Consider the following 22,647-nt stretch of genomic DNA (forward strand, 5'->3'; position numbering starts at 1 on the left):
TGAAAAAGCCCAGGCTGCTCCGATTGGTCAGCATTTCTGGGTCTTCCGCATCTGTGCTCTCAGCATCTTTGCACCGTCATTGCAGCCGTGGAATGAGTGTAACAGCACTGTGAAGGCACTTTCTACCTCTATGTAGTATAGTTGTGATATCACAACATACGGCTCGTTTAAAGGCATAGTTTTTGAAAGGCACACTTTTTGAATTCGGGCTGTGTGCATTTCTCTGTCGATTGAGCATTTTGATACTTTTACAGTATTCATATAGCACCTACCTGCTTTATAATAAAAAAAGACATGGAAATCTCACCTTTTACAATGACCTTCAAGTAAAAGTAGTGATACCACACTACAGAAATACTCAATTACAAGTGAAATTACTGCATTCAGATTTTCCCTTAAGAAAAAGTACAAAAGTATTATTAGCTAAATGTACTCAAACTATCAAAAAGGTGACATTTCCACACACACCGCTGTTGAACAAAGTTTTTGAGTGTTGAACTCTTAATAAATAATACTTAGCAATGTTTCTTTCAAACTTTGACTCTGATTGTTGCATATTTAGTATGGCTATTTGATGTTATAGAAAAATACTTGAGTGGTTTGAAACCACATCTGCAGTGGCTTTAAAGAAAAAACTTAATTTAATTCTTAACTTTCATTATGTGTTCTCTTCCTCATACTCAGGACAGACCATCTCATGAACTGTGTTGTATGCCATTTTACAATTATGAGAAACTTAATCATAAATACTGTGATTCCTCTGACATTTAGAATAGGACCAAATAGAAGCAACAAGGCACGATTCAAAATGTTCACTGAAATTTGCACACTGAAATTGTGACTACAGCAACCACTTTCTAGACATTTCATCATTGCTATTTTTTAACTGGAAGCGACCTTCCAGTTAAAAAAGCCTTTTTGTGGTTTTATTGGATGTCCTTTCTGTCACATGTAGCCTGCTATAAACACTGTTTTAGGACGTTTCCACGACACTAGTAAATATTAGGTTCTGCTGTGCCGTACAGAGTCAAAAACATGCACAGATCTAATTTCAGTTTGAACTAAAGTCTCACCTAATTGCATACCAGTCAGTCTGGGACCCAACCTGTGTGATCTGGACAGGTTTGAGTACAGAAGTACTGCAGCTGATGTGCTGAGACCCAGAAAAAGAAGTTTGGGGTGAGAAGATAATGGTAAATATGGTTGTGATTGTTTGGTTTAGTTTGGCATTCTACAAAGGGCTTCCACTAAAGGCCTACTACTTCCATTATTGATTAGGCTACTGTGCTGATTATTTTCTTGATTAATTAAAATAATGAAAAGGAAGGGAAGGGAGAAATGAAGGAAAGGTCTGAAAGGAAAGAAGGAAGAAAGGGAGAAATTAAGGGAAGGAAGGATGAAATAAAGGGAAGGAAGGGGAGGAAAGAAAGAAAGGAGATGAGTGATCATTTTCCAGCCTTTTTCAGGTTATCTCCATCTTTGCTAGACTGATTCAGTTCTTATTATACATCCATGCTCAGAACACAGACTGTACAACTAGATTCAGAACCAGAGAAGGTAAAGAGAAATATTTTGTTTTCGCTTATTTAACCCGGGTTAAAGTGCCTCTGGCGCCCCTAGCGTCTCGTCGGAGCACATGCAGCTCCACGCCACGACAGTGACACCATAGCATGATGATCACAGATGTTCTCTTTCAGCTCCCAGAGCTCTCTTACATCCATGCCGGAGCCACATAACTGATTTTTTACAACAATCATTTCCTACAGGGACTGTCCCTACCCCCTCTAGGCTTCGCCGCTTTAGCACGAAACCGCACGGCACGGCTCGACTCGCTGCCAGCTGCCAGCCGGGGCCCTCCTCCAGGGCTGCCTGAGCCGGCTTTTGATTGGATTAGAGTGGGCTAGCCTTTGCCCTCTAACCCCGCTGATGTGGGCTGGCTGCTTCCTGCTCCCTCCGATACCCCTGACCGACTGACGAAGCCTGCCGAAGCCGCACGGCGAAGCGCCCTGCACGGACACAACCGACCTGGACGAGCCGCTACAGCCCGACCAGAGCAGAGCCACAAAACACACAGGCAGGCGGAGGAAAAAACGAGGCAGCCATGCGGAGGAAATCGAGGATACTGATATGTTTTGCGGTGCTGTGGGTGCTGGGGATAGCCTACTACTTCTACTCGGGGACAGCGTTGAGTCGAAAGGTAGGATTTCCGTTCCTCGACTGCTTTTTCTGGCTACACAGTCCGTCTCGGTGTCCGTGTGGATGTTGTCTTCGCGGACAAAGCGATGATGGAGCAGTGTGACTTGGCGCTGTTGGGTCTATTTCCTTCTTTCCTGGGGCTCAGTTTTTGCGGCTGCACCGATGCTGGAATGTGATAAAAGGCCCGCTAGTATCAGTGGGCAGGCATTGATTTGTTGGAAATGAGTGTAGACAAGGGCAGCAGGGTAGCGGGGCTGGCCGGGTCGGCGTGCACAGACCTCCCGCTGTGCCGGCGATTGCCTTCCCGTGGAAGCGGTCGGAGCACGTCCACACCGGGCAGCCTGTCAACCACTTTTACGTGGCGGCGCGGCTTTATGTGAGAGCAGAATAAAGGTGAAAACACGGATAGTGATTGTTATTAATATTAGGCTGCTGGCCTGGCTCACAGGGCCCGGGGGGGGGGGGTTAGCCTATAGAGCACGTCAGCACAAGCGGCTGCTGCTCCCAGAAATGAACAGAGATCAGGAAGTGTGCAGCTTAACGCTGAGTTAAATCACTGATACACCATCTCAGGATGTGATTTTAATAGGGCTTTAAAAAAAAAATGTTTTTCTACTGTGGGAACAACTTAGATTTAGTTTAACCTGACTGCTGTCATGTCCAGGTTTTCTGTCAGCTGATGGCCAAGCTGTGTGAAAACATTTTTATTTATACACTCAGATGCCAGATTTGTACACCAAGTTTAAATTAATGCAGTCTATAATGTTCTTACGAGATTCAGTTTTTGTCGAAGCTGTTTGGAGATACAACTTTGTTTCTGATATTTTATCTACCCCATTTAGCCTATAAAGTGTGGACTAAATATTAGAAACTAGAGCTGAAACTATTTATTAGTAGATTGACAGAAAATGTGATAATCATTTAAGTCATTTTCTCAAGCAAAAAATGCCAAACATTTGATGGTTCCAACCAGGGAAGTAGCATCAAATTCCGGACCCTGTACATAGGCATTCTCTATGGGCTCCTCCCCGCATCTACAGCTATTCATTCTAGTATTTTGTGGGCCCTCCTCACATGAGCGCCCTGTATATTTACAGTGCTCAGCATAAGTGAATACACCCATACTAAAGTTGACTAAAAAGAGGAATAAAAAAGTCTTTTGGAAATTGATCTTAATGCCTTAATTAAAAAAATAGGAAAAATCCAACCTTTAAGGACACCAATTTTCTTTGTGAATGAATAATGTATTGTAAATAAATAAATGTTCTTCCATAAAATCATCTCTCACTGCAAATCAAACCAGCTATTAGTCTAACTGAAAGTACCCCATGCCAATCTCTAGGTATGGTGAAGGGTATTTGATGATGTGGGGCTATTTTAATTCCAAAGGCCAAGGGAACTTTATCAGGATGCATAGTATCCTGGATCCATGAAATAACTGGCCTTTAAAAATACAAATCTGCCTGCCTCTATGGGAATTTAACATAGGGGTGTACTTACTTATGCCCCATTTTAAGGAAGAACATTTATTTATTTACAATACATTATTCATTCACAAAGAAAATTGGTGTCCATAAAGGTTGGATTTTTCCTATATTTTTTTTAATTAAGGCATTAAGATCAATTTCCAAAAGATGATTTTTTTTATTCCTCTTTTTAGTCAACTTTAGCATGGGTGTATTCACTTATGCTGAGCACTGTATATGCAGCCCTATCCGTAACACTTCTCATTATAACTCAATACAATTCAACAACACCACATTCTCCAAAATGACCACAAAGTTCAATCAACATCTCTCTAAAACACTTTCAACAAAAACTGAACATTATTACCTTCATTAAGGTAGGAATTATTGACATATGACACTCTAAACCTCAGTAGTATTAGTAGAAGTAGTAGTAATTACGGGTAAGATTGACTTTGTGTATGTGGAGGCATGGATTCCATTCATGATATACCAGGCCTGTACATGCAATATTATGTCATGTGTGAAAGGTAAGTTGTGTGTGAAGAGTGGTGAGGTCTAGAAGAATTGTTCCCATTGTACACACATCTATATATGTGTGTGTGTGTGTGTGTGTGTGTGTGTGTGTGTGTGTGTAAAGGCGCTGACACACCAACCCGATTATCGGCCGTCGGACAGTCTGGTGAGGTCGGTGACTCGAGTCTGTTTGGTGTGTTCCGTGCCGTCGTCAGTCGGAGGAGCCGTTGCCGTTCATTTGGGCCGATTTGACTTGTTGAATCGGCCAGTGGGCAGTCGGACTCTGACCAATTACCAGAAATTACGAGCGGGATGAGCGTGACGAACGTCTCTCAAAATCTGACAAATCTTTTAAACTGACCTTAAAGTGTTTTCAGAAACACGTTTCGGTGAACTATTTCCTTAAAATCCAAGATCGTATTCCGAACGAGCCGTCATTATGGTCGGTTTTGAAATTCGGGAGAAGCCACACCCACATGACGCATTCGTCCAATCAGCTGCCGGTTTTCATCTTTTGGGCGACAATACAGATTAGCGTCACCTGCTGTTATGGAGATGTATTACGTCTCACGCAGAACGTACGCTCAAGTCGGCGTCGCTTCGGTGTGTTCCGAGGCACTTTTTTGACCAACTCGGGGAGACTGATCAGTCCAACTGCCTTTTCTGCCAACAGTCGGCCGTCGGGTTGGTGTGTCAGAGCCTTTAGTGTGAGAGACTGAGCACAGTCACTTTATTGTGTTGGGGCAACATCCTGTGTGTGTGTGTGTGTTTATTTATCCTGTGTGTATGCATTGGTGGTTGTGTGCACAGTGCACTGCCTCTATTACATCTCTAGATTTGGTTCTTTGTATGTGAGTGTGAACGCCCTGTGTGTATTCCACCTGTCTCTTGTCTTGTCCTATCTGTCTCTCTGTGTTTGCTTTGCTCCAGTCAACCAGAGCAGCCCTTTTACTTTTCCATTAGGCTGATAGCTGTGTGTGCGTGTGTGTATATTTGTGGTTTTTAAGGGGGGCAAAGTGACACTCCCATGATAAGCAACTTTCTCTGGAGTCGGATTGTAGGCAGCATTAATATGGATCCTGGATTATTAGCTGCACCTGGCTGATGTCTTTACTCCGAGGGAGATGCAATCTGTTTAAACAAAGGTGGAGCTGCACAGGTTAAGTGTTGTTTTCCCTCACATCTTCCTCCCCTTTGAAAGTGTCGAGGCATTTAAAAATTTCTCACTGCTCATTAAACAAATGTTAGCTGTAGTTTAGCGAATTTTTCAAAACACCTCAAGATTCACACAAAGGCTTTACAAAGATGGACTAATCTTCTGAACCAAGGGCCTATGAAACAAAATTACAATCACATTTGTTGGTTGGTGCATCCCTTAAATAAATAGGAAATTCAAAATTTTGAATTTGTAGTCAGTTGTGTTGGTAGACTTTAGAGCTGCAACTAATGATTATCGATTCATCTGTAGATCATTTTTTTTTCCAATTAATTGAATCCATAAAATGTCAAAAATGTTTTATGAGTTTGAATGACTGCCCAAATATCAAAATACAATGTTTTAAAACCGAGACAAAGAGCAAATCTTTATATTTGAGAAGCTAAAACTACAGAATGTTTGAGGTATTTCGTAATAATATGCTTAATAGACTAATCGTTTCAGTACTAGTGCCCTTGCCATCAACTCATAATAAAAAGTTTGTAAGTGGTTTCTTTACCTTTTTCACTTTTTACCTTATTTTGGCAACAGCGAGGTGCATTGGAAATGTGAATTTAATTACAATGTCGAAAGGTTGCCAAATATGAATAAATGCTCCTTGAGCGTCATGTTTGAAGTGTGATTCACAAGTTTGTATGTTCATTCATTCATTAGTCAGACTTGAGATAATGGCGACTTGCTGATGTCTGGAGACTGTTTAGCGGTGCAAAGAAAATCAGACAAATGCATGCCCATGATTAGTGCTAATATTTTTAACTTAAAAATGTCCAAGCAACCTATTTATCCAACTTTACACCTCACAAAGCTACATGTTGTATCATCGCTGCTTGCATCCACTATGGTGAATCCAACAGCTCTGTGGGACTCACACTCTCATGGCAGCTTATTCAAATGCCCACATCTGAATAATCTGAAGGACAGTGTCTCTGCCAGAGGAATTAGTTCAACTAGTTCTCCAGTTCTGTCAGACACACCCATAATACTGTGGCTCTTAAGATCAAAGCGCCCACCAAATTGCATTTCTACTATTATCAGTTCAAAAGTACCCTATTTGGAAGAATGTCCCTCTGGTAAGAGTCTGTGTGCCAATTTAAAGACACAGTATCAGTGCCTGTAAGCTATCACAGCATGCAAAAATGAATGTTGCCAATTCTGACATATTCCTCGCAAACTTTTTTTCTGGCAATAGAAAAAACAACTGATGTGTCACCATGTTTCCCCAGAGGTCACAAGCACACCTTTGTACAAAATGTTCCTCATATCTTTAATCCTAAATTTAGAGTTGCGTCACTGGGAAAGTTAATTTATTTTTCTTAGTGTACACAGTGATATAGAGTGTTCTTGAGCAACTTTCTGAGATTTGAAATACAATGACTTTTAAGGCTGGGATAGGCAGTTTTTTTTTGGGGCGTTTAAGTGGTCTGAGCGAAAACTAGACTTCTGCACCTCCTCAGTGGCTCTGTTTTCAGGCTTTATAAAATCTAGCTCGTAACGAAAAAGACTTTGGCCATCACAAGTCATTTCAGAGAGAGGGCGTTCCTATTGGCTGTTATACAAATGCAGATGTGCGTGCAATCCCTTCGGATGGTAAAAGCCTGAAGGCTTTTTTACAGTCGCCGCTCCCGACCTGTTGCGCAACAATGTGACATCAAAATGACGTAGATCTTGCGCCAGGATTAAAGTGGCGACCAGAGGTCGGAAGGAAGCATGGATGAGTTCTCTCTTGTAAACTTACTGGGTTAAGATGAGTTCTTTTATGGTGAATGAAAGGCTTGATCCGACGAAGTAGGTCATCGAATCGTTGTGCAGACATTCTGAAGTATTCAAAGTGCTTCTCTTCGTCTATCATCCTCATTTGTTTCACGAGGATATTGAACTCACCATATTTATGTCTGGCGTTATTCAAAGGACAAACATTCCACCTTCTTTTTCTTAGTTTCTTTGCAAGCAGGCTCAAAATCAGCTGTTCTTCCTCATCCATTGACTCCAATATCATCTTAGCCACTGTTGACATTATCGTCAATGCTGCTGCCAGTTCTGCCATTGTTTACCTTTTTTCTTCTTCTTCTAGTCTGTAGAAATAGCAAAGTCGGTAGCCTTTCCTCAGTTGCGACACCTCTGTTCAGGAGAAGACTGCAACCAGCATCGCGACCACCACGCGCGAGTATAAATAGTTACGGCGCTCCCGTGACGTCACACTATCGTGCGACAGGTCAGGAATGGCGAGTATACTGCATGTTTTATTCAATGGTGGGAAATCCTGCAGAAAAAAAAGAGTTGCTATTCCAGCATTGGCAACAACTGCCTACACTGCAAAGCAACACAAAAAAGGAGGACTGAGTTCTCAAAAAGAGAGACAGTAAACGCAATAAAACATGTTCAAATCAGCAAAGCTAATTAGAGATGGAGAGAAAATGTTGTTAATTGTTTAGCCTTCTGCTAACCCTAGCCAAATGCTCACGGCTGCGGCTAGTTAAAGCTTGCATCTGCAGCTGCATCTCACGACACACAGCTGAGGCGAAAGCTCAAGTCCATTCATTCACACTGTAATTAATGGGACATCAAAGAAATATATGGAAAATGGAGAAATATATTATCATGCTTTACTTTTGCAACAACGGCTCATGTTTTCTTATGGAAAGTGTTCTATAGTATTATGATATGTATTCCTGCAGTGTGTAGTTTATGGACTGAAGGTGAAATTTCCCCTTTCTTTCTTATCCCATACACAATAAACTGTATAGAATGACATGAAACTTTGGGAGACACCCAGCAGCTGGATTTAGTACAAAAATGTCTGTATCTGTGCATTGTTGTACACAGGAGGAAAATGTGGCAAACATGAGCCTACTGGCTCATCAGGATGCCCCATTTAAGTCTTCCTTGTTGGACAGACCTCAGAGGGCTTTTCCTTCCAGCTCTTAGAGACCAGCATCCCACTGTTGAGTCCACTTTCCTGCTAATCAGCGGTGTAAGGGGGGCTAAATAGCAGATTGTGGAGGGTGGCAGGAAAAAACAACAAACACAGACTTTATAAGAAAGTTATCAGCTGTTTGAGTAAAGCTGCATACAGCCAGTAATAGCATTTATCAAAGTATTAAACATTTCGATTTTTTCCTAAGATGAGGTGTGTGGCATGTATAACATTCGAGTTTACTCTTTGTAACATGTCTCTCTTATTGAAATATAGATCAGCACAAATGTAATGTAATAATATCCTTCAATTACTATAAACTGTATTAACTTAAGAATAGGGGCAGAGGGAAGAATGACTGTGGAAGAACAGTCATGCCAGACTGACTCAAGCACACACTGTTCACTGTTGATATGGAGCTGAGCTCTCACCCAAAGGTGGATCACAGCAGTAGAATTGCAAGTATTTCTCAGCGTGTTGTGATTAGCCAGAGGTTTGGATTAGTTTTTCAGTTTGTGGCAGAGGATTTCAGAAGTGAGTTCAGTGCTTTTCTATAAGCAAACTGTGGAGAGGCGCACACATGAATCGGCCAAGCAGGGATTCTGAGAGCTTTTAACGCTGGCTGGTCCAGAGCTCATGAGTAAAAGTTGCAGCCTCTGTTATCTGTAGTTCTAGGCATTTAGCTTCTGCCTATCTGTACATGTCTGAAACTACGACTTTATCAATACATCTGTCTCGCGTCACAGGCAGTGTGGCTTCATCGGCTCTGATCATGGCTCTGATAATTTAGCTGTTTTAAAGCCAAAAATATTAGAACAATGGATCAGTAACACCTCACACTCTCAGTGATGATGAAGGTGATGGCGCATTATTAGTGTGTGTTTTGTCTTTGGCCTATATTAGTGGGTAGTATGTGGAACAAGGTTGATGCTGGCCTCTGCTCCTCAACACTGGAGCCCGCACGCACTGTCTAGTAGAGTAAGACACAACATCATCGTGAGCCCTCTCACACAGATCCAGCAGTGTGTCAGTTATCTTAACAGTCAAATATTTAATGTATATGAATAATATGTACACACTCACTGCTTTAGTCATAATACTGATTGCATGTGTTAGAATCCCTGCTGTTGTGTAACTGCAGTACAATCATCTAGCTGAAAGAGCTGTGGCTTTAAAAACCACTTGAGGCCTCAGCAGTTCAATATGTTTATAATGCCAAGACACAGTGTAATTTAAGCCAGTGTGCAGATCCATTATTACAAACTTAACTAAATGCAGTTCCATAGTGCAAACACTGAATCGATAAAAGGCTTAAATTAAGGTGGGGGTTCCCTGGGTACTGAATCCTGCGTGTGTGCGTGCTTTCGTGCGATAGGTAATGATTACTTCTGACAGAAAAAGAAAATGATTTATTGCCATGTAAGTAATACAAGGAATTTGCCGTGGTGTTGATAGAGATACCAGAGAAGATGTGTCACTGTTGTTTATATAGGATTTTAGGGGAGTGCCTTGCTTAGTATGGGGGGAAAGAAGCTGTAACTGTATCACCTGGCACTTCCAGATTTTCCTAGGAAATGTGGGGAATTAGGCACCAGGAACAGTAGTCCTGTCAAGCGTTGGAGAATAAAAACTGAATAAAAGTCTGATTTTACGTTTTCCTTATTATAGGCTAACTGGCTCTACCCGGCAATATACAATAGCAATGCTGCTCCTATTTTTTATGTCTTGTATGTGGATCATCAGCTGGTGAGAACTCAGACTTTTTGCCTGGTGCATGTAGCTTTCAGCATCGTATGTAGCCACCAACTGTATAAATAGTGTTCTATTTATTTACAAATGTACATACTGTAATTACACTTATAGCCATATTGTACTGTGTTTCTGCACTACAATGGTACTGTTACCACACTGCACATAGCTGTACATATCTTTCTATATGGTTCATACTGAATATCCATTATTCTTACTACTATTATAATGTTACTGCTACTACCTTGCACATATCTGTACATGTTGTTCATACATTGCTCATATTACATAGCCATATTTATTCTGCTTTTATAAGGTAACTGCTAATACACTGCACATATTTATATTTAATTTATATTACTCTAAACCACCTTCTGTAAACCAACTGTATACTACTGTGTACACTGCACTATATTTCTTGTCCTGTCTATGCACCACCTGTCCACCAAAGTCTACTCCAAGGTGCTGGAAAGGAGGGTTCGGTCGATAGTCGAATCTCAGGTTGAAGAGGAACAATGCGGATTCCGTCCTGGTCGTGGAACAACGGACCAGATCTTTACTCTCGCAAGGATCCTGGAGGGAGCCTGGGAGTATGCCCAACCAGTCTACATGTGTTTTGTGGATCTGGAGAAGGCGTATGACCGGGTGCCCCGGGAGATACTGTGGGAGGTGCTGCGGGAGTACGGGGTGAGGGGGTCCCTTCTCAGGGCCATCCAATCTCTGTACGACCAAAGCGAGAGCTGTGTCCGGGTTCTCGGCAGTAAGTCGGACTCGTTTCAGGTGAGAGTTGGCCTCCGCCAGGGCTGCGCTTTGTCACCAATCCTGTTTGTAGTATTTATGGACAGGATATCGAGGCGTAGTCGGGGTGGAGAGGGGTTGCAGTTCTGTGGGCTGGGGATCTCATCGCTGCTTTTTGCAGATGATGTGGTCCTGATGGCATCATCGGCCTGTGACCTTCAGCACTCACTGGATCAGTTCGCAGCCGAGTGTGAAGCGGCTGGGATGAGGATCAGCACCTCTAAATCGGAGGCCATGGTTCTCAGCAGGAAACCGATGGAGTGCCTTCTCCAGGTAGGGAATGAGTCCTTACCCCAAGTGAAGGAGTTCAAGTACCTTGGGGTCTTGTTCAGCAGTGAGGGGACAATGGAGCGGGAGATTGGTCGGAGAATCGGCACAGCAGGTGCGGTATTACATTCAATTTATCGCACCGTTAGACTGAAAAGAGAGCTGAGCCAGAAGGCAAAGCTCTCAATCTACCGGTCAGTTTTTGTTCCTACCCTCACCTATGGTCATGAAGGCTGGGTCATGACCGAAAGAACAAGATCCAGGGTACAAGCGGCCGAAATGGGTTTCCTCAGGAGGGTAGCTGGCGTCTCCCTTAGAGATAGGGTGAGAAGCTCAGTTATCCGTGAGGAGCTCGGAGTAGAGCCGCTGCTCCTTTGCGTCGAAAGGAGCCAGTTGAGGTGGTTCGGGCATCTGGTAAGGATGCCCCCTGGGCGCCTCCCTAGGGAGGTGTTCCAGGCACGTCCAGCTGGGAGGAGGCCTCGGGGGAGACCCAGGACTAGGTGGAGGGATTATATCTCTAACCTGGCCTGGGAACGCCTCGGGATCCCCCAGTCGGAGCTGGTTAATGTGGCCCAGGAAAGGGAAGTTTGGGGTCCCCTGCTGGAGCTGCTACCCCCGCGACCCGACCCCGGATAAGCGGATGAAGATGGATGGATGGATGGCAAACAAATATTTGCTATGTAAATATATAGTGGAGTTATGGCATCCTTATCAGAGAATGAAGTCACACTCACTCTGTGTGTGTGTTGTAATCCGAGCTTCTCTGTTCTTTGGTTTAATAGCGGGTACACTTTTTTTTAAATTTATTTTGAGTACAGCTCCTTAAATTAAATTTTTTTTCCAAAAATGATTGGGTGGTAAATCTGCCACTATTAACATTGTAAACTGCATATATGCCATGTGGGAACTGAAAAGCTTGACAGCTGTAGCAACAGTAACTAAGGGAGGCAGCTAGGCTTAGCAAACATTACAATTCAAGCACTTACTGTAATTTAGGGCCCCGCAAAAATGCAACAAAAAGACGGGTTGATGATGGAAAGATGGAGACAGAATGATGCAACAAGGGAAAAGTGATAGAAAAAGAGAGTTACTGGATCCGAAGCAGGAGAATGGTGGGTTGTGTCGGATTTGGCAGCTTTTATTTCCACTAGTCAGAAGGAGTTAGTCCCGAAACACAATGACTGACTGCGGTGAACAGACAGCTGTGCAGATACCAGGAGATATAGAGACATCGCCAAGAAAGAAGACAAATAGTTTAGTTAAGTAAAGGTAGGTGTTTAAAAGAGCAGCTCATATCTGTTGATATCAAACTGGCAGTTAGTTTCACTACATCCTGATCTGTGGCATGAGAACTCCAGTTTTTATTTACTTTATTTATTTATTCCGTATTTCGATCTTTTGTATCAGTCCCTCTCGGTCATTGGTAGTTTCCATGTGGTTAAACACAACAGCATGCTGCATCTGTGAGTGTGCTCTAAACTGGATTATTTTCTTCTTGTGATGATTTTCTTCCCTGGCAGATGATGAGCATTCATGGATAGGTTGAAAGGGATGAGGATATTCATAGTTAATGGAACCATTGCCGAGACGAGAGCTTTTGAAAGATCAGTTTTTTTATTCAAACATCAAGAGAATACAGAACAACCGTCTTTTATTCAATTTGTCACTGAGAGGCAAACCTTTGTAGCTGCTTTATAATATTGACGTCTTCTGAACTTCATAGTGAAGCCAGTCACGTCAGCAGTAATCTGTGTTCCTGTTATCAGGCTAAACTATTCAAATAGGCCTGATAGGCAGCACAGGTGGCCATGCTGTTTTACCTGTGCCCTCTTTGTGGCAAGGACATTCAAATCACTAAATAAATGACAGTAAAAGTGCAGCAACAATCATATAATTATTTAGTTGGTGCGCTTCCCGTTACTGCTACTGGACTGTGTAATGCTTTAATGGAAATGTTGCTCACAGTTGTTTGTGTGACTGGAGTTATGCAAATGATTTGCATGGTTTTTGAGAATAACTCAGCATCAGAAAATGCAGAAAAATGTATTTCTTCAAATGCAAGCTTTTTGCTATTTCTCTTCTTATGTAGCTACATTTGCAAACCAGCTGGAATGTCTTTAACAGGATTCATAATTTGAATATTAATTTGATATTCAACAACATGAAGGACAAAGTGCTCGGCTTACATTATACCAAAAGACTCTGTGTCAGGGAAAATTTGTCTTTTTGAAAATCAAAAGAAAAGTTTAGCTCTACCTTTGCCACCTACGATTGGCAATACAAGAGTAAAGATAGTTGTGTGTGCTATGATTGGAAGTTGAAATGACTTTATCAAAAGGCAAACTTCTGTATATGCCTATGTATCTGCCCGAACGGCTTGTTTATTGCTAAGGCCATATGGTCAAAATTAAATGATTTATTAATAATGTAATAACAATGACTTATGACAATAATAACTAATTTCACCAGTAAAGTGCTGGTAAACGACAAAAACAACCACTAGATGGAAAAAAGGGTATTTTACAATAACTTTGAATGCACCACGAGGCTGGCGAGGCGAGTTTCCAGTAAACAAACCGTCTGTGTTGTTTTTCCGACAACAGCAGCTGCATTTAAAAAAGAAGAAATGTCCAAATAATGTCTGTCTAGTGGGAGGTATTCATTTTTCACACTGCATTACATCATGGCCATTCAAGAATGAACCGGCATTTGTTTTCAGCTTTACTCCGTAAAAATGTCATCCTGTAAGATGCAACCAAAATCCCTCATGGTGCTGTTAAAACAGCTATTAAGGATATACATTGGGGTAGAAGATGCAGGTATAACAAATTTCTCCTCCGACAGTCGCCTCAACAGACCAGAATGCAATGCAGTCAAAAGACAGGTTGTGTTTTATCTAAGTGTACCCCCCATTTTTCCTCAACTGGAACAACTGTCAAGATCACTGGTGCAATCAAAATCTCAGACATGCTCTCTGGAGGTCGCCTGAAGGAATTCTGGGAAATGTAGGAAATCAGTAAGCGCAGGAAAAGTGGAAAAAGAAGGCCGTGGAAAATAGATGCAACAAAAAGGTGAATTCCAACACTTAATATCTAAAAGATAATTATTGTAATGTGTAGAATAAAGGTTGACAGAATGATTATTGGTTAAACTGACTCACTACAGCTGCCACTCGTGACTTCTCCACCCTTGTTACCCGAAACGCTGTCAGACACACTGCTACACACAGACACCCATAAAAAGGTCAAAATTCCACAGTAAAAGTAAAGTTTTTAATGTTATGTCGATACTAGTAAAGAAGAAGTTTGCAAAGTGTCTTTTTACAATATGTTGAAATGGGTTTGTCAGGAAACACAAGTGCTGACTCAGCTCTACTGGCTTCTTTCAGTTTAAAATTATTAAGAATAGTATGAATGAGTGACAAAAGGGTTGGAAACTGTAGTGACCCGTTTATGTGCAGAGTCAGACTCCTGTATTTACAGTTTGTTAGAGCCCTGTATGTTAGTTAGTATATGCAGTGTCATGACACTTATCAATGTAAGTGGGTGAAATGAATAATTAGGGGTGTGTGTGTGTGTGTGTGTGTGTGTGTGTGTGTGTGTGTGGTTTACCACATGTTTTTTCATTTTGTTGGCTTTTCCTGTAGGCTCCCCTCTCAGGGACACGTCAGCAGATTTAGGACTTATGTGTTTGTGTCTCAGACTGTCCTGTGTTTATATAGCAACTTATTACACAATTTGGTGAGACAGAAATGTTTTTTTCCCCTTCAAGTTAAATTGCTGTGTCCAACCTGGATGCCTCAAGGTAGCATGAATAGGAGTCATCTGTCCAAGTGGTTGAAATTCTAAAGGAAAAAGCCTGAAAATCACATCATTTACACAAAAAAGAGACTCCTGAGACAGCACAGCTTTTCTGGTGCTAAAACTGACTGCTACAGTATGGCATATTCCTCTGGTGACAGAAACTTTAGATGGTGGTTCTGTAAAAATAGACCCATGCATTTATACCTTTAACATGATGGCTCTGTTTTAACATAAACTAAGTCCAAGGTTCCTATCAGCAGAGGTTTATGTGTAACGCCAGGCTAGTTCTGCTGCCTCAGGACTTTACAGCCTGTGCCAGTTGTAATTGTATGAGTTCATGTACGATTATTTATGGTAGGGTATTCTTTGCTACTCCAAATAAGCTGCTGTACCCATCAGTTCTAGTCCAGAATACCAGCGCTGCCAGCAAACAGATTTTAGGCTGAAATAAACAGACATGCTTTTTGAAAATTTCCAAACATTTCAAGTGGTGAATCTGCCACAGTTATCATTGTCAACTGCGTATGTGTGTGTGGGAATCGTAAGTTTGACAGGTGTAGCAACAGTAACTAAGGGGATGAAACCTAATAAACTTGTGTGTGGGAGGTGATGCTTGTTCCCCTGACTCGGGCCATATTTCAGTGTGCGGTGATGTTAAACTCTTCAGTTTCTCTCCTGCAGGCCATGTGGTAATGCACTTACTTCCCTCTGTCTCTCCCATCTTCTCTTTTCCTTCTATATTCTCTTTTCTTCCCTGGTTATTTCCAAAATTCCTGTTTTGCAGAAATATACTTTTCTCTCTGTTCTTGCGCGTGCTTGCCTTCTCAAACTATTTTTTTGTGCTTTTCTTATTTCGTTTGTTCTGTTTAAGTAGGCCAGAAATTCAGTTGGTCACCCTGGGAGCCAATTTTGAAAACACAACATTGTCCCACCAGAAGGCCTGTGAGTGTGACCCACTTTAGGCCCTAACTCGCAGCTTTAGAAACCACCTACATAAAGGGAGTAACCGAATATCCTGAGCTCTTTGCCTTTTTCTGTCTCTGTGCATTTCTGCCTTAAAAGGTAGGTTTGATTTATCTGTGCTTTCAGCTTGGTGGGGGTGGAGCAGATGTGATTGTGTCAAACCCCATCAAGACGGGCTAAGAATAGCTAAAACCATCTAACACCTTAGTTTGGGTTGGTTTGAAATGGGTTGTTTCAAGCCCTGTCTGCTGCATGTTCTAATACTCTGGAGTCTAACGTCATGTTAGAGACAAGGCCAAGTCTGCTGCTTACATACAGTTTACAGACGCAGGTTGGATGGGACACTCTTTGTTCGACTTGTAGACTCAGTATTTGTATTACCCTCTTTTTTTGATGGACGGTTTCATTATAACTAATAATAAGTACAGTCTGCTGTCTGTCAGCTGCTCTCTACTGTTACTCTTCCTTCTGCTGCCGTCCATTAACAACATGGCAGTCGTAGAGCGTGTGATGCTCTCACAGGTCAGAGTTCACTCTCCCACACTGCCTGCGAATGATTGACACAACAGCCTATAACTACAGCTGCACAAGGATCTGCAGCCATAAACAGCAATCGGAGGTGGCTGTGTGCGTGGCTCATGTGAGCTGACTGATTAAAATGTATGAACACTAAAGCTAAATGAAAGTACACTTTCAAAACTGTAATGGCAGGATTGAGATAGATTGTGGTACCAGATCATTTGTAGTCTGACTGGACTGCTGTGTCTGCTGTTTCTGTTGTTTCTGATTACTGAGCTCTCCCTCTATTACTCACTGTTCTGTTCTCAGTTTCTAAAAATCTAGTCAAACTTAGTTACTGCTCTGCAGTAGGAAAATGGTACTGAAAGGAAACGTCTTAGTACTCACTGCGACTTGGTCCATTCACTGAATACTTGAATTTGTAGCTGAACTTCAAGACAGGAGCAGATTGTGGATCCTTCCTGTATGGTCATAGCACCGTAACCTCTCACAGTCAGTCGAGAATCAATTTTACTTACAAATGAGCGTATGTCAACGAGGGAAATAAACCACAAACATTCGTCCCAAAGGACACTTTTTTTATTTATTTATTTATTTTTAAACATTGGTGATCAGTTGCAGGTGATGGTATATTAGACTTAAACAATTCAGTCAGCCGGTTAGCACAAACTCTGCTGGACTGACCTATAGAGGTCAAGTGCAACACATGAAGCATTCTTTTAGAGACATCTGACTAAACAAAAAAGGATCAATTGTCATTAATAGCATATCACAGTTAGGCCTTGACCTCGTAGTTTTGCCACGGATCACGTCAGTAAAGTTTATTTCTAGAGCACATTTAAACGTAGCTAAAGCTGACGAAAGTGCTGTACAAAGAAGCACCAAGGTGCTGTATAAAAACATTGAAATGTAAAAATAAAAAGTTGGAACAAAACACACGTTTAAAAAAAAGCATCCCAACAACAAGCAGCAATTTAGAAATGCAGAATAATAGACATAACTGAATGAGAGATTAGTGTGTTAAAAGGCCAGAGAGTAAAAATGTGTCTTTAGCCTAGATTTACATACAGAAATGGAGGGAGTAGAGCTGAAGATCTTTGCCCGAACCCGACGGGACCTGACGGTCGGGTTCAGTCTTAATTTCTATCATTTTACACAGGCTCTAATCAGTGCTGATAGACGGCCTTTTGTACAGTCGGGCTGTAAACGGGTTCAGGCTTTTAAAAAGCTAGTCAATCAAAATGCACTTGTCGGGCTCGGGCCAAATTCTGTCGGGCTCGGTCCTTTTTGGGCCTAACTTTTAAGGCCCGATTACAGCTCTAGGAGGGTGCACATCTGATATCTAAAGGCAGCTGGTTCCACAGTCGTGGAACAGCAACTGCAAAGGCTCTGTCACTTTTTAGTTTGAGTCGAGATCGGGGGACATAGAGGAGAGATTTGTCCTCAGATCTAAGAGACCTCGGGGCTGAGCGTCTTTGAATAATATCTGTGATATAAGATGGTGTCTGACCATTAAGAGCCTTGAAGGCAATCAACAGGGTCTTAAACTGGATTCTTAAGTCGACGGGTAGCCAGTGAAGAGAGGCTAGCACTGAGGTGATGTGCTCACATTTTTTAGTACCAGTCTACGTTCTTGCAGCTGCCTTTTGGACCATCTGTAGGCGGCTAAGCGTCTGCAGCGTCTGCACATTAAAAAAACGTTAGGCTACATGCAGACTGGCACAGTACATTACATCAGTAAATTGAATGAAATACCTCAGTTTTTTCTCTTTCATAACTTGACAAATGAATGTTCTCCTGTTATGAAACTGGGATTAGCTTTTGGGTGTCATTGGACTGACCTTTTTTAGCATTCCAGTTTTCATACCATGTGGTTCTTCTGTGTGCTGTAATGTTCACACTTCTGGACACGATGCAGCATCCGCTGCTTCATAATTTCATTTGAAACATTAAGCATGCTTACTTGGTGTCTGCATGTCACAGATGTAATGTAATGTAATAAGGACTCTCCCAACAGCCTTCTGAAATGGGCCATGGCCAAATGTTTGAGTACTGAATCGAACTGTGAACGACACACCCTAAAACAGTATACACCCCTAAACTGTCAGACCAGCGCATAAAAATGGCTTGATTAAGGTCTGTAATATGTCACTGTCTGGTTACTGGAACTATAGGTCATAACTCAAAATGAGATGTACGCCTTTCCCCAGGGAGAGCGGCATGATGAGAGTAGCAATTTGTTTCAAAGGGCCTGTATCCCATTACAGAAAAAAATCTCCTTTTGTGTGCCAAAAAAAGTTACAGAACAAGACTCTGAGTGTGTAATTAACCTTCGTTAAAAGTCTTACATCTGCCCCCCTTCTGTAACTTCAGCCTGTTGAGAATGTTTGGGAATTGTAATGTAATGCAAGCTGAGATGGTGTCGTGATCCTGCGTATGCGCTCAGTGTTATAACACACACGCGACTGCATACACACACGTCAAAGGCGACCCATCGGGACCAGATGTATTATAGTCTGCATAAAGCAAAATCGGTGATTTCTTTCCAAACACATTATACATGTTAGAAAATACTTGTTGAAAACATGTGAGTAGACTGTAGTACTGAACTGTGGAGTTAGACCCATGGATGTATTATAAGAACTGGATACAGCGTTTGAGGCAGAGCCCCGTTGACTCATATGAGAGTTGCTCAGTGGTGCATGAAGTCATCCTGGAGCCAAAAATTCCCTGGATGAATGGCACTGCTTGCGCACTGTGCGAGTAAGCCCTGACTGCAGTACGCAGATCGAGGAGTGGCTCAACGTGGGTGGAGCTAAACGTTTGACTCCGCACACTTGCCCAATAGCAACCGGAAGAGGAAGAATGTGTGTCTGAGGGAAAAACACAGGACTTTCACCCCGAAGACCGGAGATTGTTTCCCGCGAGTCACGTTTGCTTTCCCCGTTCTTCTTTTCCCTTTTTATAATTCAAATATCATTATTTATTATAATCTATATATAATATAGATTATAATCGTTATTATACATTCTACAACGTGGCCACTCTGTCCGTAGGTGCCCCCTGCGCGGAGTCAAACGTTTAGCTCCGCCCACATTTACCCCAACCCCGATCTGCGTACTGCAGTCAGGTGCAATTGCACTGTGCAGCCAATAGAGCAGGCACACTAGAGACCTCTGGGGGCCCGAGCCGGCTACTTCCGGTTTTTAGCGCTCTGCTAACTTGAATGGGGATTAAATTATTTAATCGTGTGGCTCTTCTAGACTTTCCAAATGTTATCGGACCAACTTCTTATCACGTTGCAGGTTTTTTTGATGCTCAAAAATGTATCCACTGATTTACAGACGTCTCTTTCGCCACACAAGTCTATGGGAAAACAGGTACCAGGTACTTTTATTTCGTAATGGAAAACCAAAAAAGTAGAGTCGAGTCGAGCAGGTACCATGTAATGGAAAAACGCCATATGTTTAATTTGCTTCAAGGCATGGCACACTTCCTGGGGGCCTGGTTAGACCGTTCTGAAGAAGTAGTTCTGACTTGAATTTGCTTTTATTTTTTAAAGTTGTGATCTCTTTAGGACATCACACAGCAGGTTTCAACAGTTAACAACATATATGAGAGTAAACGTTTACATCATGTCGCCCTCGTTCTCCATTCATGTTGGACTAACATTATCAAATTTGACCTGCTGATGTCATCAGGTGCTGAATCCATAGCATTGTGTAATGGCTGTGCGTAATGACAGAAGGGCTGCTTTAGAGGATGTTATTGGTGCCAGGCCTAAGACAGAATGAGTCTGGTTAATATCCAAACAGGAGAGTGTTGATATACATTAATGTATAATAGTGGGAGTAGGAACCAATCCTGCATGTGTGCTTCATGTAATACCTGATGTTTATAACTAGTGTGTACGGAGAGTTTTTTTTAAATCTAGAGCAAAGGTTATATGTGCATATGACGTTTCTACATTGAATCTACACAAAGAGTTATGCAGCACACGCACGGCAACATATGTGAGACTGTAGAAATCTTGGCTATGGTTCAAGCTAAACACACTTACTTATCAACATACACGTTACCCACCACTACTGCTCACATCCATACATGATACCCATACACGAAACACACCTACCCCTGCTGGCTTACAGAAAACGTTTCTCCTTGTATGGGAAAGAAAATATTTATAGACTTAAAGCTCCTTCCTGTTCCAACCAAACACACACACACACACACACACACACACACACACACACCCACACCCTCCTATATGAGGTAACCCGTCGCTATCAGTACTGTAACATCCATGACCTCAGCATTGTTTGGGGGGGGTGGGTCTTACTGTAAATTCATCCAAATCCATCTTGCCAAAGCTATTTGCAGCTTTCATCTTTCTACCTTTTTTTTTGTTAGAGCAGAACTTGTCATTATATTGTCTTTAAAAAACACCAGGGGCAGCAATTTTACAAATCACAATAATTTCTGTGTAATAAACAAAATAATAAAAATAATCCCCAACGTGCAGACTGTGTTAAAGCAAGAAAGAGCATTTTTGGTGGTAGCAATCACAGACCACCGCTGTGGTCGAGAAGGGGACAATCATTTACTGTTAGCAGGGAGGAGGGGGAGGGGCCATCAAAGAAGGCGGGGAGGAAGAGGGGGATATAGGGAAAGAAAAGGGAGGAAGCAAGTGGTTGATGAAAGAGTTTGTAAAACTGAATTGAGGATTTTAACATCCACACCCTCTGCACCCCTCCATGCTGGCCTACTTTTTTCCATCTCTGCTGACAAACTCTGATGATTCAGCACTTCATTCCATCTCCCTCCCTGCTTGATCTGTCACCCTCCCCATCTTTCTCTCCCTCTTGCCTTGCTTTGCATTCCCTCTTTTAGTATGTCCAGCAGCGCCTTCCCCTCTCTTCTGAAAATTAAATCTGAACTTTCCCATTATCAGGAGTCATTTGTTCAAATTAATTCTCAAACTCCTGCTGACTAGCAGCGGGGAATAAGCTTTCACAATGCTGAATATAATCATTACTGCCTCGTGAAACTCTTGAGAAAGGATTTCAGCAATTGAAATTAAACATTTCTGTTTTTAAGACTAATGATTGACTATATCATGCCTCCATATGGGCATTTTATGACTCCCTTGAGAGCTATTCAGGCTTTATCTACACTACTACATTTTCATTTTAAGTGCTGTTTTTAGAAGGAAAAAAAAAGATCCACGTCCACACAATAGTTTTTGCTCCAGTAGCAAAACTAATCTACGTCTATATTAACAAGTCCTGACTACGCATTTCACATTACAATTGGCATACACTGGACATGCGCGTGGTGTAAACAGGAAGTCTGACATTACTCTGCGGATGAAAATCATGGATCAATAAGTTGAAAATACTTTGGAGAAAGACATCAGGCGAAAAGTAAGACCACCGATTTATTTGCTTGGATTGACGATGAGGTGGAACTGTTACTGAAAGGTATGTAAGCCTACCTAACCGATAAGACTGACTGATGTGCATCGTTGTTTCAAAAGGTCTCTGTTTGTGCCCGTTCAGACTACAAAGCAACCCCGGAGTTTTCAAACCAGAACTGGGGCAGCAGCGTTTCCAAATGTCTCCGTTTTAGGGTTCTCGGAAACGCTGGAGTATTGTGGACGCGAGGCATAAACGTAGCAAAAGATATTTGTTTTTAAACCCAAACGTAGTAGTGTAGATGTGGCCTAAGTCAGCACATAAGGGCTCATCTTTAAATTCAGGTAGAGGGATGAAGACCACATAGTTTTACGTTGTAACAGTGATGACTTTTTGCATCTATTGTTGTGTCCAATCGCTCTGCCTTTCTTGTTCATCTGATCTCATGTTACTCACAGATCTCTTCACTGCTTCACTACTCCTGTCAACAACTGTGAACCAAATGTACTCTTCAGCTTTCTTTTCTGAATTCTTTTTCACTTTTTGTCTCCCGCTTTTGATGCTCTTTCATGTCCTATTGCAGTCCAGAAAAACAGTAGGTCCTGTCTCTGACCCTTCTCACTCAACATGAAAAGACTTCTGTGCATCTGTGTGTGTCTTCAAAGGTGTTACTAGAGTGCCACCCACAACAAAAGACGTAACGGACACCATGAAACTGAGCTCCGTTTATTGTGTCTGTTGAAACATCACTGACAGGCAGACAGATGAACAGATGGGGAGTGTTTGGGAGATTGGCCTCTCTGGTCATTCGACCAGTTAATGGCTG

The 22,647-nt window shown here is 42.0% G+C and overlaps 1 protein-coding gene across 2 annotated transcripts in view; it reads left to right on the plus strand.

The window, feature by feature from the left end:
* The first annotated feature begins 1,679 nt into the window (after window positions 1–1,679).
* galnt2 (UDP-N-acetyl-alpha-D-galactosamine:polypeptide N-acetylgalactosaminyltransferase 2) overlaps window positions 1,680–22,647 on the plus strand; it is a 56,677-nt gene continuing 35,709 nt past the window's right edge. Inside the window, exon 1 of one of the 2 annotated variants that reach the window (XM_078251178.1) lies at window positions 1,680–2,197. In XM_078251178.1, coding sequence (XP_078107304.1) covers window positions 2,102–2,197 — 96 coding nt within the window. In that variant the 5' untranslated portion in view covers window positions 1,680–2,101. The remainder of the gene's footprint in view (window positions 2,198–22,647) is intronic. The other variant, XM_078251186.1, reaches the window with a different exon arrangement.

Source organism: Sander vitreus, chromosome 1 (assembly GCF_031162955.1).
Source record: "Sander vitreus isolate 19-12246 chromosome 1, sanVit1, whole genome shotgun sequence".
In the NCBI taxonomy this organism is placed as follows: domain Eukaryota; kingdom Metazoa; phylum Chordata; class Actinopteri; order Perciformes; family Percidae; genus Sander; species Sander vitreus.